This window comes from Ornithorhynchus anatinus, chromosome 10 (genome assembly GCF_004115215.2).
Source record: "Ornithorhynchus anatinus isolate Pmale09 chromosome 10, mOrnAna1.pri.v4, whole genome shotgun sequence".
NCBI lineage: Eukaryota > Metazoa > Chordata > Mammalia > Monotremata > Ornithorhynchidae > Ornithorhynchus > Ornithorhynchus anatinus.
In genome coordinates this window covers 3,054,936-3,074,396 of record NC_041737.1, presented here as the reverse complement: position 1 = coordinate 3,074,396, position 19,461 = coordinate 3,054,936, and the positions used below count along the sequence as shown (strand labels likewise).

General features: G+C 45.7%; 1 protein-coding gene across 17 annotated transcripts in view; it reads right to left on the bottom strand.

Annotated features, from left to right (window-relative positions):
- ADGRL3 (adhesion G protein-coupled receptor L3) overlaps window positions 1-19,461 on the bottom strand; it is a 609,412-nt gene that overhangs the window by 127,706 nt on the left and 462,245 nt on the right. For all 17 annotated transcript variants that reach the window (XM_029072997.2, XM_029072999.2, XM_029072998.2 and 14 more), the window contains 2 exons: window positions 6,045-6,347; window positions 5,132-5,235 (listed from right to left, as the gene is read on the bottom strand). In XM_029072997.2, the coding sequence (XP_028928830.1) occupies window positions 5,132-5,235; window positions 6,045-6,347 (407 nt within the window). The remainder of the gene's footprint in view (window positions 1-5,131; window positions 5,236-6,044; window positions 6,348-19,461) is intronic.

Below are 19,461 nucleotides of genomic sequence, written 5' to 3'. Positions count from 1 at the left end.
CCCGCAAACTCACAGGAAGACAAAGAGATAGCCCGCGCCATCCTGCACATTCGGCACAGTGAGACGGGTTTATAATAATTCTGAGGAGGATTAAAGTCTTGAATCAACCCCAATTCTACCTACGAATCCCACGCGACCCTTCGGCAATAAAGAATCGAAAGCCATCTCTCACGATTTTACCTCCCACTCAGCACTACTTTCCAGTCATGCACGAGAGATAAAGACTAGTGAGAAGAGCATTTGTCCGGGATTCAGGAGATGGAGGTTCTAATTCCAACCCTGCCGCTAGTCTGCTGTGTAATCTTGAGCAACAAAGCCTAGCCTCTCAGTGCATCGGTTCTCTCGCCTGTAAAATGGGAATAACATACCCATTTTTCCCAGCTTTCCGGTTCAGAGCCCTGTGTGTGGCAGAGATAAGAGTCTAATCTGATTTTCTAGTCTCTACCATTTCTTAGCACAATAAACACTTAATAAATGCCACAGCTAATGAAGAAGTAGAAAATCAAATTAAGATGGACAAGATAGCACCGATCTCCATATCAAACTAAAAAAATTAAAATCTGAAAAGCTAAGGTGTCTGGCCATCTTTGCGGTGGTGACACTTTTATCTCCTGAGTTCCTGGGGACTTGGGGAGCATTAACTGGAAAGACAAAACAGCAATAAAGATCCCTAGAATGTCTCCAATCCTCTAGGACAACACCACAGTCCAGGTGGGTAGGCTCTGTGCGAAATACAAGAGATCAGGATCCCCAGTCAGCTCTTGCATGACTCTCGGAAACGGAGAACGCCCACGGAAGCTCAGTGACAAGAAATTACAGGAAAGCATTGAATTCTGGCAAACTGCAAAAGCAGACAGGCATCCTGAGGCAGAATGTCTTGAATGAACCCCGCATCACCCAGGCAGGTACAGAGATGCAAACTACTCAACTAGTACTGCATGCTCCAGGTCTATTTTGGGGTCTACACAGTAAGGAACAGATCGATGGGTTATACACTGGCCTCCCCAGCCAGGAAACTGTATTACATCTGAATGTGAAACACATGTGCATTTTTACAGACATAAATGTTTCAGCCCAAACCCGAGAGCGGTCACTACTGAGACTAGCCAGCCATCAAGAATAGGGAACAACATATGGAGCCGAGCCCCAGAGCGTATATTCTAAACAAACTCTCTGTGAGTCTGTGCCTGGTAGGAGAGTTCCTCAATCGATAACGGCTGTTGAGTGCAGGGATTGCCGTTTCGGATTTTTACACCCAGGATTTCTTTCCGTGAGAACACGTGGAAACCGCGTCCGTGGAAAAGGTGATGAATGCGTATTAGGTGACAATAGATGTCAGTGACAGGAGCGAACATGCCCACTCTAATAAGATCAGATATGAGAAAAGGAGAGATTTATTTGGTTTTTCCATCAGAGCCTCATTACGTCCAAACCCACAGACAAACTACCCCTTGGAGGGCCTCAGTGGATAATGCTATTTAATGATCTCTCATCCTTCCTTAGGAATCAATGGTCTCAAATCCAGGTTCAGACTGGGAAGTAAGAAAAAAAGGATCCTACAGTGGGAGTAGTGTGGCAGTGTGGAGAAGCAGCATGGTGTAGTGGATACAGCCCGGGCCTGGGAGTCAAAAGGTCATGGGTTCTAATCCTGGCTTCACCACTTGGGCAAGTCACTTAATTTCTTTGGGCCTCAGTTCCCTCATCTGTAAAATGGGGATTGAGACTGTGAGCCCCACGCGCGACGGGAACTATGTCCAACCCGATTTACTTGTATCTAACCCAGCACTTAGTAGTGAATGGGACATAGTAAGCGCTTAACAAATGCCATGATTTTATTTTTTATTTTTACTGGAAGAAGCATAAGGCGAGTCAGAGGACCTGGGTTCAAATGCTGACTGTGCCAGCTGCCCGCTGTGCAATCTTGGGCAAGTCATCTAACTTCTCTGTGTCTCGTTTTCTCATCTGTAAAATGGAGATTCAATGCTTGTTTTCCCTTCTACTTAGACTGTGAGGCCCATGTGGGACAGGGAGGGTTGCTGACCTGATTATCTTGTATCTCACCCTCGTGTTTAGAACAGTGCTTGGCACACAGTAAGCACTTAACAAATACCACTGTGATAAAAAAAAGTACACACGTAGCTGTCTTGACACGTCGCTACATCATGTATTGTGCTTAACATCCAGAAGTCGGCCGATGAAATCTGGACAATGATTTAAAAAAAAAAATCCCCATAAGTCTACAAAGTTCCTAAATCTTGTATTCACTGTGCAAACCTACACAGTTGTGTTTGTCATATACCTATATGTACTTGCATGATACCTGTTTACCTGTATAATATGTGCACATACATACATATATGTACATACTATAAGTACTATAAGCTCCAACAGGGCAGGAATTGTGACTGCATTTCCACTGTCTTAACCCAAGTGGAGATAATTAATACCACTAATCAATTTAGGTCATTAAAATATACATCAAATCATTTTCACCAAAAAGTAGATTTCCTATCCTACTTCGCTCATAACGTTTAGAAGGTGTCCTCTTGCCTACTAAAAATATTTCCCTAAATACAACATGCTGGCTTTCGGATGGATTAGCACATCATTGGTTTGATGTAAATTACGGTGGCATACTTAAGGCATGAATATACAATCCTTTCAAAACTTCTGTAGTTTTAAAGAGACTATTTTAGATTCCAATTATGCCATAGATGGATATTATTTACACACTTACTATGCACGGGGACAAATTCGGGGTGATTGGTCCCAATTCGCTTCCTGCCATCTATTTACTCCTCATTATTCAGATGAGAAAACGAAGGCACTAGAGAGGTCATCTGACTTGCCCAAGGTCACACATCCAGTCAGCAGCAGCACAGAGCCTAGAACCCAGGACTCCTGACTGCCACACCCGTAGTCTTTACACCAGACCTTGCTCTCTCCCTTAGTTTTGTTTACTTGACTCTGAAATATTTCATCATTCCTTCTTTCACGAGAATCAAAAGAGAGGCCACAAAACAACCAGAGTCATTTCGGGTTTCACTCAGTCGATCACTCTGTGGGCAGATCACTCCACTAAATGCTGGGAGAACACCCAGATATTTTTGCATGGAGGTTTTGAATTAAATATGAATCATTCATCCATTCAATCGTATTTACTGAGTGCTTACTGTGTGCAGAGTACTGTACTAAGCGCTTGGAAAGTAAAATTCAGCAACAGAGATGAATCCAAAGCATGAAGGGAAATTGGAGGGACAGAGGTATTTTCTTTTCTCTTATTTTTTTTCCCTTTCTAATGGCCTGACCATTTTCTCAGAGCAGCAGGAGAGAGGCCCCAACATTTTAGGTGAATTATGACTCAAATAACATTAAACCTTGGGCTAAGAATGTGATAATGTGGTGGTCGGGGGGAAGGAAAAGGTGTAAAACCGTTAATGGCGGCAGGTACAAGACTGATCTATTCATCTGGTCACATTTTGCAAGAGTTAGTTCCTCTCAAGCGTTAGCTACTCCTTAATGGAGCCAAAAGCTATATTCTTGATGGCGGGAGCTCTGTGGAACTGTAAAATTACCGGACAAGAATGAAACCCAGGATCTGAGTTCCTAGTATGCCGTGGATACGGCAATACAACAAAGTATGTAAAATTATCCTACGAACGTCAATTCCATCGCTTGGCCGGGAGTTGGGATGTCAGGAGGGAGCAAGCTCGTTTAGAAAAGTAAATATATTGATCGTTGTTCCGTAAACTATTGAGCTTAAAGGCAGTTAACATGAGAAGGAAGCACGTGAGAGAGAACTGCTTTTAGAGTTGCAGCGTGTCAGTCATGCCCCCCTCAGAGAGTTTCTTCAGAAGATCCAGGCTTGGGCTACTCTGCAAGAGATGAACGCTTTAGGAGTGAATGCAACATACTCAATGCTAGAACAATGATTTGTCTACACAGTCCCTTGGGTCCGAAGGCAGAAACACCTCACCGTTGGCTTTAAAACACTGAATCCCCTTGCTCCCTCCTATCTCACCTCGCTACTCTATTACAACCCAGTCTGCACACACTGCTCCTCTAATGCCAACCTTCTCACTGTACCTCAGTCTCGTCTATCTTGCCGCCCACCTCTCGCCCCCATCCTGCCTCTGGCCTGAAACACTGTCCCTCCCCATATCTGAAAGACAATTATTCTCCCCCCTTCAGACCTCCTCCAACAGGCCTTCCCTAAGCCCTCCTTTATTCTCCCATCACCTTCTATGTCACCCTGACCTGTTCCTTTATTCTTCCCCCCTCCCAGCCCCTAGGTACATGTCTGTGATTTATGTGTTTATATTACCGTCCGTCTCCCCCTCTGCTGTAAGCTAATTGTGGGCAGGGAATGTGCCTGTTTATTGTTATACTGTACTCTCCCAAATGCTTAGTACAGTGCTCTGCACACAAGTGCTCAATAAATGATCGACTGACGTGCTCAGTTCTAACATAAATTAGTTTAATGTCCGTTTCCAGAGGCACGCTGTAAGTTCCTTGATGGCAGGGATCGTGTCCCTTTACTCCACTGTACCCTCCCAAGAGCTCGGTAGGGTGCTCTACATACTACGTGCTCAAAAAATTGATGGGCTACTAACATTCTGAACCCCGTAACCCACATAAGCCCCACTAACTCCATATCTCTAAGATTTTATTATCACACACGAATGCCTTTTCTGAACCAGCGAATGACGAAGAGCTACAGAATCGTTGCCGAGCTACTGGGTTGACAGAGTGGGGTTTCTGTGCTTGTGCAACGGAGATATATCTTGCCAAGGACACGAGGTTCGGGACGCCCTTGGAGTCTGCGGTCAACGATTTCCAAACGCGTGGGAAATTTAGTTAAAAAAACAAAACAAAAAAAACAAAGCCGAAAAGAGGGACACGAAACAGGCCACGCTGGACACATTTCACTGAAGTGTACGGCCCGGTGATTTACAGGCAGTTTTCAGTGGATCACCAGTTCCTTCAGTTTGGAGTGACGCGAGTGAACTGTCACCTCACAAAAGAGATCTCTTCCCCTTAAAAGCACGAGGACTTTTACTAGCACTTGCCAGCTATTAAGCAACCTTCTGGAAATAGGAAAAGAAAGCATCGGGAAACATAGGCTCTTTACCTTCTGCGTCATGTGATTGACCCAAGGTGAGGAGCAGTTACTGAGATCCGGGCCTTGGGGATCCCAAATCCCATCAGGGGTGAGGCAAAGGTACGTCGACACGCCTGGAAACCGAAACAGAAACAGGGTATTGAAAAGAAGACAAGGTGCCGGGTGCAAACCCAACGCCCCGGGGGGGCTCTTCACCAATCCCTGCTCCATCTTTGAGCATCTGCATATTACGCCAAGTTCTTCTGCTGCAAGGGCAACTTGCAATGAAGCATCATCCGTGGCAACTCCCCCTCATCCCCTCCCCACCATACACAGACACACACACACAAATGTTTTCTTCGTCGCCGCGGGACGCTCGGCTAAGTCTCGCTTGCGCAGTCGAAGAACTCTTTTCCTAACCCCTTAATCATGTTCTACCTAATTATCGAACACACAAGTCCTAGACAGACTAGGAGGATTTCAAAGTCAAGCAGTAATGAAGAAAACAGTTCACGAGTATGTTTCTCGGAGAGCAAACTGGCCTGGGCGACTCTAGGTAGGGGGTACCGGACACACAGTCCTTCGTTCGGGATCGTCCGACCACGTGTCACTCTGGAAATCTGTGGTGACTATCGACTTCTAAATAATATGACGGTGTGGGCGATTCAAAGCTGCGTATTTGTATTATCTTTGCATCCAAACCTTGGCATGAACACACCATCATAAAACGGCCTCGGTTTCACTTGCATCTGCCCCAGCATCACGATCTCTCCCCAAATGGAAACTCCCAAGGAATCACCCTTCTGGGGGCCTTAAGAGTAACGGATGATCTCTCCGAAAGAGACCATTCGATAACGCGATGAATGAGCGATTAAAAGGCTACCCGTTCCTGACGATAAAAGGGCTGGGTCGCCATTAACGGCGATCGCTTCCGGGTGCTTACCGACTGTCCCGAAGGGGCACGGCTGCTTCGCCACCTGCCCTTGGCGGGTCTTAAACCACATGATCTCGCGGGATTCGACCGCCTCGCAGCTCTCTGCCCCAACGGCGGGCAGCTGGGAGGAAGCCGGCGGGAGGCGGGTGGTGATTTCCACGGGCGCGGCCGCCGCCGGCGAAGGGGCGCTGGTGCTCCGGTTTCTCCGGCCCGGCACCGACGTGGTCGTGCCCCTTCCTGCGCTACTCGTGGTGAATCGGAGTGTCGTGCTGGTGGTACTGCCCATTCCCAATGGTCCCGCGGTAGAGAGTTCTACAACACAGGGTCAAACAGAAAACAAATCAACACGTCATTATCATCACCATCATCTTCGTAATGGTATATTCAGCCAGTCAGTTGCATTTATGGAGCGCTTACTATGTACGGAACACCGTACTAAGTGTTCGGGAGAGTTCAATAAACAGATACGTAATAATAATGATGTTGGTATCTGTTAAGTGCTTACTATGTACCGAGCACTGTTCTAAGCACTGGGGGAGACACAGGGGAATCAGGTTGTCCCACGTGGGGCTCACGGTCTTAATCCCCATTTTACAGATGAGGTAACTGAGGCACCGAGAAGTGAAGTGACTCGCCCAAAGTCACACAGCTGACAAGTGGCCGAGCTGGGATTTGAACCCATGACCTCTGACCCCAAAGCCCGTGCTCTTTCCACCGAGCCACGCTGCCCTGCAGACGACAAGTTGACAGTCTAGAAGGGGAATATCTTAAGTGCTCACTATGTGCCAAGCACAATAATAAGCGATGACACAGATACAACATAATCAGGTCAGACACAATCCCACTTGGGGAGCAGCAGAGCCGAGAGAAAAGAGCCCGGGCCTGGGAGTCAGAGGACCTGGGTTCTAATCCCGGCCCTGCCGCTTGTCTGCGGTGTGACCTTGGACGAGTCACTTCACTTCTCTGTCCCTCAGTTTCCTCATCTGTAAAATGGAGATAGGGGCTGTGTCAAACCCGACAAACTTGTATCTACCCCTGTGCTTAGTACAGTGCTTCGCACAGAGTACGCGCTTAACAAATATTAATGTTGGTATTTGTTAAGCGCTTACTATGTGCCGAGCACTGTTCTAAGCGCTGGGGTAGACATAGGGGAATCAGGCTGTCCCACGTGGGGCTCACAGTCTTCATCCCCATTTTACAGATGAGGGAACTGAGGCACAGAGAAGTTAAGTGACTTGCCCACAGTCACACAGGGGACTGTGTCCAACCTGATTATCTTGTATCCATCCCAGAACGTAGTACAGTTCCTGGCACAGAGGAAGTGCTTAACAAATACCAAGATTATGATTATTATTATTAGGACTCAGTGTGAGTCCGAGGGCCAACAGGTACTTAGTCCCATTTTACAGATGATGAAACTGAGGCAGCTAGAGGTGATATGACTTGTTCGAGGTCAACCAAAAGGGAAGTGGCAGAGTTGGGACAGAACCCAGGTCCTTTAACGCCCAGGCGGGGCTCTTTCAACTAGGCCACGTTTGCTTCCATGACCCTCCAAGGTCGTCCCAACCCAAATGAAGCTATACGCACTTCACAGTCCCATTAGCTCTGTGCAAACTGAAAGACCGGCAAAGTATCTTTTGAACATGGAGACAGACTAGCAGCGTGCCCAAGCCGGCCCTCCCGAGTTAACATCTAAGCGTAACAAATCGGCCCTCACAGGATGTTCTCTTCTTAGAACGAAACAGGGCTTCCGTATGCTTTCCCTGCTCCGGCTTTAGAGTAGTGAGAAGATCAGACTTCAATTCCTTGGGGTAGGCCTGAATTTTAGTCCCTTAAGAGTGAGAAATTAAATCTCTGGGACAAATTTCCAGTTCTGTAGTTACAGACATCCCCGCCTGTGGCACTTGAAAGGAGAGAGACAAATTGAGAGAAGCAAAATGTCTGGGAATCAATCGGATGCATTTATCGAGCCCTTGCTGTGTGCAGAACACTGGACTAAGCCACGCGGTAGAGTGCAGAACAACAGAGTCGGTAGGCAAGTTCCCCGTCCACAGTTCCATTAGAGAAGAAACATCAGGCTCCTTTGCTGGCTTCTCAGCCAGGTTAAAGCATCCCAATTCTGAGTCACTTGCTCTTACTATGTGACAAGTACTCGTTCAGCTACAAGACACAGTCCTGTCCCACATTGGGCTCACAGCCTAAAGCAGAGTGAGGACAGATGGTACATCTCCATTTTACACCGGAGAAAACAAAGGCCCAGAGAAGTTAAATGGCTTGTCCAGGGTCACACAGCAGTCAAGTGGCAGAGCCCGGATTAGAACCCTGGTCTTTCTGACTCCCAGGCCTGTGCTCTTTCGACTAGGCCTCTCTGTTTTGCGCCTAAATTTGGATGAAGCAGGATTTACCCAACACAAGCGTTCTGGGATTCTGACGACTCGATACCCCGATCTTTCCGAGTGTTTCGCGGCGAATCGCAGAAACACCCGGTATCCACTCTCATCGTCCCAAGTCTTACATCTCATCCCCCCGTACCGGCAACATAAATAGCTGAAATTCCCGACATCATCCTGCCTCGTGGCTGAAAAATCCACTTTTTAAGAGGCTTCAGTTGCCTCCTTCAGAAGAGGGATGTGAGGAATGCCCAACACGAAAAACAAACAGGTATATTATTTTACATAAGATGAGAGATAGCCTTTTATTAAAGCTAGAGGTAGGCTGGCCCGCCGGGTAAAATCACCAGAGGTAGTTGCCACTGCACAAGTTGACAACAGATAAGAGTACAGCGTCTCTTCTAAGTCCAAAGAAAATCCAGTAACAGAAGACAAATCTTTTCACATTTCTAGTTTCGGGTGCAGCAGTGGTTACGCAGCCTGCCTGGGTCGAGCTTAGGGCCTTTCGTTCCTTCATTTCTTTCCTCCAAAATGTTTCCTTCAGCTCCCGACTTTCTTGTCGCACTTCACACTGTGCTGCAAAAAAGGCCCAAACGTCCTGCCTCCCTGCTCCCGTCCCCGATTCCCTACAGTCCCAGGCTTTTGAGAAGCAGCGTGGAATAGTAGAAAGAGCACAGGCCGGGGACTCGGAGCCTCGGGGTCCTAATCTCGGCCTTCTGATCACGGCCCTGTCCGTACTTGCCTGGGTGACCTTGAGCAAGTCATTCAACTTTTCTGTATCAACCTCACCGTGGGCAGGGAATGTGCCTGCTCTACTGTTGTGCTGAACTCTCCCAAGCGCTTAGTAGGGCTAAGGGTTTTAGGGGACATCGTACGCCGCGGCCTGTCCTGCAAGTCAACGGCCTCCTCCGGCCCCCTCCCACCCCCGACCCGTCACAGAGGTGGGCTGACACCTAACCTAGAGAATGGGGGATTTTAAAAAAATCCCCCGAAACAGTTATGAGATCAGAGAGGGGAGCGTACGCAGGGCCCATTCAAACACTCGCCCTTCCTCTAAAACAATAACGTTTAATCAATCGGAGATATTTATTGAGCACTTACTATGTGCACAGCACTGCATGGGAGAGTACAAGAGAGTTGGCAGACACGTTCCCTGCCCTCAACAAGCTTACGGTCTAGAAGGGGGATCAGACATTAATATACACAAGTGAGTGCTAATACACAATTTAAAGATATGCACGTCAGTGCTGTGGGCTTGAGGGTGGGTTGAATAGCAAATGCCCAAAGGTCCCCAGATCTACAGAGAAGCAGCGTGGCTCAGGGGAAAGAGCCCGGGCTTGGGAGTCAGAGGTCGTGGGTTCGAATCCCAGCTCTGCCACTTGTCAGCTGTGTGACTGTGGGCAAGTCACTTCGCCTCTCTGTGCCTCAGTCACCTGATCTGTAAAAGGAGGATTAAGACTGTGAGCTTCACGTAGGACAACCTGATGACCCTGTATCTACCCCAGCGCTTAGAACAGTGCTCTGCACAGAGTAAGCGCTTAACAAATACCAACATTATTATTATATGACCCAGAAAGGAGAATGCAACTGAATGTATTCTTACTAAGCAAGAACCCTAGCCGATATAATGAATAACTAAAACAAGTTACTTCTCTTTGTTATATAGCACAGTGTGATATATAACACTGTGAATGACGCTAAAAGAACTGGATTGGACATTAATCTCACGACATTGTGGCGAGAGAAAGAAATGTCTACAAGCCGGATCCAGTCACCCCACAGGCTGAATTAACCGACTTGTGTTCATCCATTCGATCCTATTTATTGAGCACTTACCGTGTGCAAGCGCTGTATTAAGCGCTTGGAAAAGTACAATACAGCAATAAGTCTAGTTCACGGTCTAGAGGGGGAGACCTCAGACTTGTAGACTGTGAACTCTTTTTAAAACAGGGATCATATCTCCCGACCCTGTTATACTGTGCAGCGTGGCTCAGTGGAAAGAGCCCGGGCTTGGGAGTCAGAGGTCATGGGTTCGAATACCGGCTCCGCCGCTTGTCAGCTGTGTGACTTTGGGCAAGTCACTTAACTTCCCTGTGCCTCAGTTACCTCATTTGTAAAAGGGGGATTAAAAAACTGTGAGCCCCACGCGGGACAACCTGATCACCTTGTATCCCCCAGCGCTTAGAACAGTGCTTTGCACATAGTAAGAACTTAACAAATACCACCATCATTATTAGTCTTCCCAAGCACTTAACGCAGTGCTCAGCACATGATAAGCGCTCAGTAAACAGCCTCGATACCTTCGTTGCCACCCCATATGGAGACCGTACATGCATAGAGAAGATAATCACTTTCTAAAACGCTTTCCATCAGTGATATTTACTGTGAGCTTACGGTGTGCAGGGCCTTGTACTAACCGGTTGGAAGAATGAAATACAATAGAGTTGGTGGGCACGATTCCTGCCGCAAGCTTAGAGTCTAGTGAGGAGGGAGACGGACATTAAAATAAAGGCTATGTCACTCGTTCTTTCCATCGAACACTCTAATCGGTCAATCGATGGTATTTGCTGAGTGCTTATTGTGTGCTGTACTAAGAGCGCGGACTTGGGAGTCAGAGGTCGAGGGTTCTAATCCCGGCTCCGCCACCCGTCTGCTGTGTGACCTTGGGCAAGTTACTTAACTTCTCTGTGCCTCAGTTACCTCGTCTGTAAAAATGGGGATTAAAAGAAAAATGTGAGCCCAGCGTGGGACAATCTGATTACCCGGTATCTACCCCAGCGCATAGAACAGCGCTCTGCACATAGTAAGTGCCTAACAAATACCATAATTATAATTAATCAATTTCATTACTAACCAGTGGGAGAATATCAAAGAGAACAATCCCTTGCGAAGAGGAGCTTGCGATCTAGTGGAAGAGGTGACAACCTAGGTTGGTGGGGGAAGCTTAACTCTAGTGGAAAATTTATTATGTTATTTAATTCCTTATAACATTCCTATGATGTTAGGACAGGCGAGTATTTTTACCCACATTTAATAGATGAAGTAACCAAGGCCCAGAGAGTACATATAGCTAGGCCTGCGTTGGGATTGGAACTCGGTTCTTCCAAATTCTAGCCACGCACTCTTTCCACTAGTCAACGGAGACCTCAAAACACCCTTCCTCCTACCCCCTTCCCCCCCCCCAACACTTTTCAATTGACCAAAAAATGATTTTTGAGAGCATTACTCGGAATATTATTTGTCCTCTTTACTTCCTTTAGGCTATTCCACTCGTTAGCGTATCCAACTGAGGCGAAGCAGTGAACAGTTAACTGGGACAAAACTCAAAAGCAATTTCTGCTAATCATTAGCTGGTGTGAAAGGAGGCAAGATGAGGGAAAATACTTCAGGTGCTGGCTAGAATGAGGATTAGAGCACAACCTGTAGAGGCATTCTGGATTTCCGTTACCCATGCTTTCCCTTTACCCTCATTACAAATAACTGGATGTTGCCTTCCTGTCTGAATTCTCAAGCGATTCTCTATGCTGATTGAGCACCTTGAACTCTCCCACTGTGAATGTATAATTGATTGGACCTACTTCTTCATTCTTTTGGAAATAATTTGATGTCTGCTTCCCTCATTAGCGGGTAAACTCCTAGGGTGCACTGAACATGTCTCATACTTCTTTTTAATTTCCCAAGTGCTTAATACAGTGCCTTGCAACCCAAAGGGTGCTCAATAAAATACTATCACCCCCACCTGCCTCAGGTGTCCCTCCAAAAAAAAAAACCAAAACAGAAACCAATAACAATTGAAAGCCACACACGATAGGGGAAGAGAAAGAGAAAATGAAACAAAAGTAAAAACCCACAGAAGCAATAGGCTGTGACAGAAAATATCCTTGCTACTCTCTGGCTAATACAGTTACTAATATATGAGCTTTTTAAGTTCAGGACATTAGGTTGCTTCACTCAGAATCAGCAATTTGGGAGTTTCTCCATTTACCGTTTATGTGAATTTACTTGATGAGATAGGCATGCTGATATATCTTAGAATCTTTTAAACATATAATAACTGAAACATGAAATGGCTGGGTGGTTGCTTTTCAATTTGTAAAATGGCTCAAAGGCTGTAAATAAAAGGAAATTGGATGGCATTTAGATTACGTTTTCCAATTCTCAGTGATTCGGTGCTTCCGAGATACTCTTCGGCAAATCTCATATTAATATTTAAATGGATTGGATTTTGCTGTCATATTAGAGGAAAGGAGGATGCGCACAAAGAAATAAACAGGAAGCATAGTTTACATAGCACTGACCTCAACGGACAAATACGGTCAGGGAAGAAGGAAAAAGGGACAGAGGTGTACTTAGAAAAAAAAAACTGCTGAAGTTTCCTTGTGTTTTCTGATTTTAAACAGTAAAGAATTAGGAAACTTTTTGAATTCAATCGATCAATCAATAGTCTTCACTGAGGATCTGCTGTGTTTAGATAGCTGCATTAACTACTCGGGGAAGTGCAGTAAAAGAAAAAAACAACCACAACCCTTGGATTGGAGGGATTCACATGATTTCCAGTATCTACATGGACAACTCCCTCATCAACCTCCTTAGCCCTGACCTCCCACTTAGCCAACGATCCCGTGTCTTATTTTGCGCTCAACACATCTCCGCTTATCTGTCCCACCAGCACCACATAGAAGCCCCCAGGTTCCAGGTTTTTTTTCATTTTTTGTTTTTGTTTTTTCTTTTCCAGAGCAGGAATCCACACTCTCTACTTCACTTAAGCTGCAATCTGGGATCACAAATCACAATCAAAGACTCTAATACAGCCCCTCCATCTGTCCGGCTAGGGAGGCCCATGCAAAATCATTAACGACTTCAAAAGCAACAGTGTCTTAAAACCCAACCGAACACCTCTCGGCGGAGAAGTGCCCATCTTTTTTCCTTCCTCCTATTAGACTACCATCATGGCCTTCGCTTCATTAACATGCAAATCAGACTACACTCCCAGTGCATTTTAAACAAAGAACTGTTTACATGCTCCTCGCTACAAGGACACTGTTCTGTCGCTATTCTCGAACGGATTTACCTCAATAATTTCTAGCCTAAATGATAACCTTACAAGTAAAAGATTGCTCAGTGCTCTTCAATACACCCGTGAGCTAACTTCTTTTCTGTGCCAGAGACTCTGCTGTTTTCCTTTTTTTGTTTTTTTTAATGTTACCTGCTAGGCGCTTACTACGTGCCGGGCACTGTTCTAAGCGGTGGGGTAGATACAAGCCAAGCGAGTGCGACACAGTCCGTGTCCCACATGGGGCTCACAGTTCTTAATCTCCATTTTACTGATGAGGTAACTAGGGCACTGAGAAGTTAAGCAACTCGCTCAAGGTCATACGGGAGACAAAGAGGGAAGTAGGGGTGAGAATCCAGGTCCTTCTGACTCCCAGGCCCGTCCTCTAACCACTAGGACACGCTGCTGTGTCCATAAATGTCTGGTTGGTCAAGTAAACCTGAACCTGGCTGAACTCTTCATCCTGGAAGGCCCTGACCTCCTCCTGATCTCTGCCTAAACCACAGAATACCTTCTTTGAACAGCCTCCTCTGACTTCAGGAGTCACGTGGAGATTCAAGTACAAGCTAAATCCCCACAGCTCTGACTTGAACCTAGGGAATTAAAGCCTGAGAAAATGACAGAAAATTGACCTTTCACACCCAGTCTTTGGGGAAGGTTAGGCCTTGCCTCTCGGTGGCAACCCGAGCATCCTGATTCGCATCACGGGAGAGTTAACTGTTGATAAAACAAACCCTAGGACCAGATTTGGGGACGTCTAATCCATTTCTCAAAATGATTTCAACCGTATCAAGTGGAATCAGTCAAAAGGATAGAAGGGAGGAGCGAGAGAGGAGGGCTAGGAAGGGAAAGTGAGGAGAAGGGGGTGCATTCCAATCTTCGGAGAAAGGAATATATTGGCACTTAGAGCGTCAAAACACCCAGACTGACTTGGCGGGCATTCTGGGTAAAAGTATTCATTTAAACGATCGATTCAATTTAACGATATGGGCATTCAGTTCCAAAATGTGGTTGTTAGCATTTAAAGGAGCTTTTAAAATTTGAGAAAAACTCAAATGCAGGGGGGGCAAACAGTTTTCAAGACAAATGATTTCATTTGCTTCGCTCACTTGTTTGCAAAATAATACCTATTGGGAAATCCTATATGGTTTTAAACACATTTCGAAATCTCATTTCCATTTTGATTCTTGTGGATGCCTAAAATTAAATAGTTATGCCAAGTTTTCTTTGCAATGGTTGGAGTTTAACCAGGTACAAAGTTTCAAGAGCAAAGCTTTCTACATTACAATATATTAACCTTTACAAGGGGAGAGGTGATCGGTAATGTAAGGGACTAAAATTGTCATGGTTTCTTATTAGCCTAAAAATTCAGAACACTTCCCAGAACATCACCGTATTGATATGGCAGTTAGAGAGACCCTGCTCTCTTATTCACAATTCTCTACAAAATGCTGAGAAATCAAAGCTCTAGAGGCATTAATGAAAAAAAAAAAAGCAAAGAAAACAAAATCAACCTGAAAAGCACAGAGCAAACTGTGTGTGTGTGTGTGTGTGTGTGTGCACGTGACCGAATAATATGTTTTTTTTTTGAGGCTACCATCTGCCCACCAATTTAATCCATTTTATTTGCATCTTCTGCAAATAAATTCAATGAAAATCGGTAGTACACGTGTTTATAATGCACAAAACATTGAGCTAAATGCTGGATGGAAAGATGGCACATTGATTCGGACACGGTCCTTGGCTTTGCAAAATGTTCCAAATCTAACAAGTGGGTTGGACAGGCAGGGAAAAAGAGAGCCGACGTGAAATTAAACAAAATCAGAAACAGCCCCAATTAATGGTAACCCACCTTTCCGTCTCAATCTGTTTCAAATGAGAAACAAGTCAGGCCGATTGATGCATGAAGGCTGATTTAAAAAAGGTACCGGGTCCCGCCAGAAATGTATGTAACGTGAAATTAAACAGAAATAAAGTGAGAACACTTGAGCTGAGAAAGTAATTTTAGAAGGTTAATGAGTTCTTTTACAGCCCCCTTTAAAAAAAAAAACCTGTTCCATTTTCTTCTTTGAAAACTGCAGGTTTTCAGAAGAATAAATCACTGTCATCCAAAAGGCACAAAGGAAACTGTTTGATCAAAGATGACATCGCTCATAAATAGGCGAAGGTAGGAGTTAATGTCCTCATGAAAACTAAAACCCACTCCCTGGATAAGCCAGTCAGCATTTAAATGTGTTTCATGACAACTGCACAAAAAGAGAAGCAAAAAGAAAGCCAGAAAAAAAAAAAATTCTCTCAAAACAAGCAATCTGGTTTGGCTTGGAATAGCCGTCAGCTCTTTGTTCAGATCTGAGTATAAGTGGAGGATCTATCTGCCAGTTCAATATGACGCCGAAAGACTTCTGTATACTTTAATGCATGAATCAAGTTCCTCCACTCTGAAAAGTGGTCCGAATTTATTTTCCATCCTCTCTGCTTAATGGCAAACATAGTAGTAATAGGTACAGTAGAAGTAAGGAGTTGCAGCAGCCGTAATACAGTTAAGAATGGTATTTACTGAGCACCCACTGGTACCCTGCACCCTACTAAACCCTTTGGGGAAGAAGAGCAGAAGGATGAGAAAAATTCCCTGTCCACCAGGAGCTTAGCGCTTAATACAGTGCCCTGCACACAGTAATTGCTCGATAAATACGATTCATCGATAACGACTTCTGGAATTCATCCATTTAGCAGACATTTGCACGAGAAACCTCCGTCTGCTCAGACCTGAGATGATATCAGCTTTCTGTCGTTTCCAAGTTTCATGAGTAGGACGACGACTTTGGTCAACTGAGGTAATCAGTGCTTTGTGGCTTGTCTGATGTTTCTGGCTACTCTGTAAGGCTCACAGGATTAAAAAAAAAACAACAACGAAACATGGCATTTTCCAACTCCTTTGGGTTTTAATGCCTTTACCTCTAAGAATCTTTGAAACCATGCATCTTTGAACTTTTCAGCCTCTGCTAATTCTCCCAACTGCTTAGCTGAATATCGCTCATATACACTGGTGTAAATATTTTGATTCAACCGCACATTCGACTAATCGGACTGCTCTATCATAAATATTTTTACGTATCTCTCCCTTATTAGAGTGTGAGTACCTTCTGGGCAGAGGATGTGTCATTCTGTGTTGAACTTTTCCAAGTACTTAGTACAACGCGTTGGACCATGGGCATTCAATAAATACCCTTCCTCCTGCCACTTCTCTCGCATGTAGCTATGCCAAGCCGAGCCAAATGGAGTGATTAGAATAGATTTCACTTTATGTCCTTTCCGAGGTCAGGATCGAGCAAGTCCACTGAAACCCTGCCCGGTGGAGGGTGAGCTGAGCCAGGGAGGGTTTTTCCAGGTTTTTTTGGCTTTTGTTTGTGGTAATTATTAAGTACTTACTATAGGCCAAGAACTGTACTAAGTGCTGGGGTAGATACAAGGTAATCAGGGTGGACACAGTCCCCGTCTCACATGGGGCACAGAGAAATGAAGTGACTTCCCCAAAGTCACACAGCAGAAAAGTGGCAGAGCCAGAACTAGAACTCAGGTTCTTCTGACTCCCAGGTTGGTGTTCCATCCACTAGGCCACGCTCCCTCTCTTCTGTACTAAGGCCTCGTCAGAGCCCAAGTCTCAAGTTTAGTTGTCCCTCTGCTGCCATCTTCGCTCCCAACAGAAGCCCAGATGGAACTGCGGATTCACAGAGGTGGCCAATGGACCCCGAAGGGTCGCATAATCAGTGAGAGAAGGGCCCACAGAAAATCGCCTGACAGGTTTTATTTCCTCCTGCTGCAACCGGCGTTCTGCAGACTGGTTATGGCTCTCTTTCTCACCTTTCTCTCCACTCTGCACAGCAGTGATCTCCCTGTTCTCTCTTCATCATGCAAATTCAACTGCAAAGTGGGATTATTATCGTTATTATTATTGTGGTGCATGTTAAGCGCTTACTAGGTGCCAAGCACCGTTCTAAGTACTGGGGTAGATACAAGGTCATCCGGTTGTCCCACATGGAACTCACAGTCTTTATCCTCATTTTACAGATGAGATAACTGAGGCACAGAGTAGTAAAGTGGCTTACCCAAGGTCACAGAGCAGACAAGAGGCACAGTCGGAATTAGAACCCACATCCTCTGACTCCCAAGCCCGCGCTCTTGCCACTGAGCCATGTTGCTTCTCAGTGTGTGATGGTACAACCTTCCTGGTCAAAGAGTCAACAAGTGATTCATGTGCAGTCTGTTGTCCTTCCAGATTTCCCGGCAGCTGCAAACGGGGGTCTGAAAGGTGAGAGGGAGGGCACCCCCAGAGCCCGGGAAGAAGCCCCTTTGACAGCGGGATGCTGGGGCATCTCAAAGAGTGACACACACCAACAGGAGCTTGGAGAGATAAAATGATCACTGAGTTCTAATCCCAGCTCTGCCCCTCGTCTGCTGCATGACCTCGGGCAAGTCACTTCACTGCTCTGGGCCTCAGTTACCTCGTCTGTAACTCGGGAATTGAGACCGTGAGCCCCACGTGGGACGGAGGCTGTGTCCAACCCGATTAACTTGTATCTATCCCAGCATTTAGAACAGTGCTCGACATGGAGTAAGCAATTAATAAATACCATTAAAAAACAAAACGAAAAAGAGTGAAGAATTAAAAGCCCAGCGCAGATTAATTTCCTCCAATCACATGCTGAATAAACACCGTTCCAGGAATTTTGACAATCTGCTTGTCATCGGAAACACAGGCGGGACCGATGCCAGAGCAACAAAACCCCGTGTGTCCAGTTTGCAAAGCAGAGGCAGCGGTCTAAGGCATTTCCCCTCCTTAATAACTTCGTGAGGAAAACCGGGATGGGTGAACATGAAGAGGTGTTGAAGGACACGTGGCAACACTTCAGTAGGCCCAAGTAGAGATAAGAGGATGCAGAGCCGGTAAACTAGGAACAGGAAAACTGGTGTTGACAACCCTTCCGACGTCGCCTTCTCCCGAGGCCTTGACAATTCTTTATTCCTCAGGGATTTCAGTGAGGCTCACGACCGGTCTTGAAATAGCACATCCATCATGGGGAAACAATCTGACCCCGTTCAACTTCAAAAAGAAAAATCACTTCCCAAATTTGGATTGGTTGCCATTAGTAGTCGAGGGACTTGTAGACGGTCACTTTTTGAGGCCCGGCCCTCCTTAGCTGGGGCTTGGCTCTGGTCAGGAATTTTTCCAGCGGGGGCGTGCACCATCCCAGGGGCGACAAAACCACGGGCACAAGAAGATCACATCGATAATGTCACCGCACATCCTGTGCAGTGTGCGGGGCCTGAGTCGCCATATCCCAGCGGGAATATGGCCGGCAGGGACAACCACTGCTCTCACCGCCATCAAGGCTCTGCTAAAATCACAGCTCCTACAAGAGGCCTCGCCTGACTAAGCCCTCATTTCCCCAGCCTCCTCTCCCGGCTCTCTTCTCGAGGCGCTCATCCGCTCACCTGGCTTCGGCTTCGTTTTTTTAACGGCACTAGTTAAGTGCCCACTACGTGCCAAGCACTGGACTACGCACACCATTCTCCTGCTTGAAATCCATCAGACCGAAACCCACTCACATTTTAGGCTTCCTGAATATTCCTCCAGGATATCTTTCATGATTGCTATTTAATATTCCAAATCAGATTAACCCATCGGTGATAGCTAAGACTGATATACTCATCCTCACTCCAAACAAATGCCCTTATATTTGGCCAATTTAGATAGCTGATATGAAACAATTCACCAAACAGTTCATTTTCTTGTACTATTTAAAAGAGATGCTAGCTAGCAACTTTCATTTTTAACATGATCCACGGCAAGCAAAAGGTGTTCATAAAGAAGACTATTGGAATTTCCACACTGAATATTTCATGCTTCCTCACTAGATCTAATTTTTTAAAACAAAATCTAAAAACTTAGCCTGAAAGGCCTCAGTTGATTCTGCCATGCTGT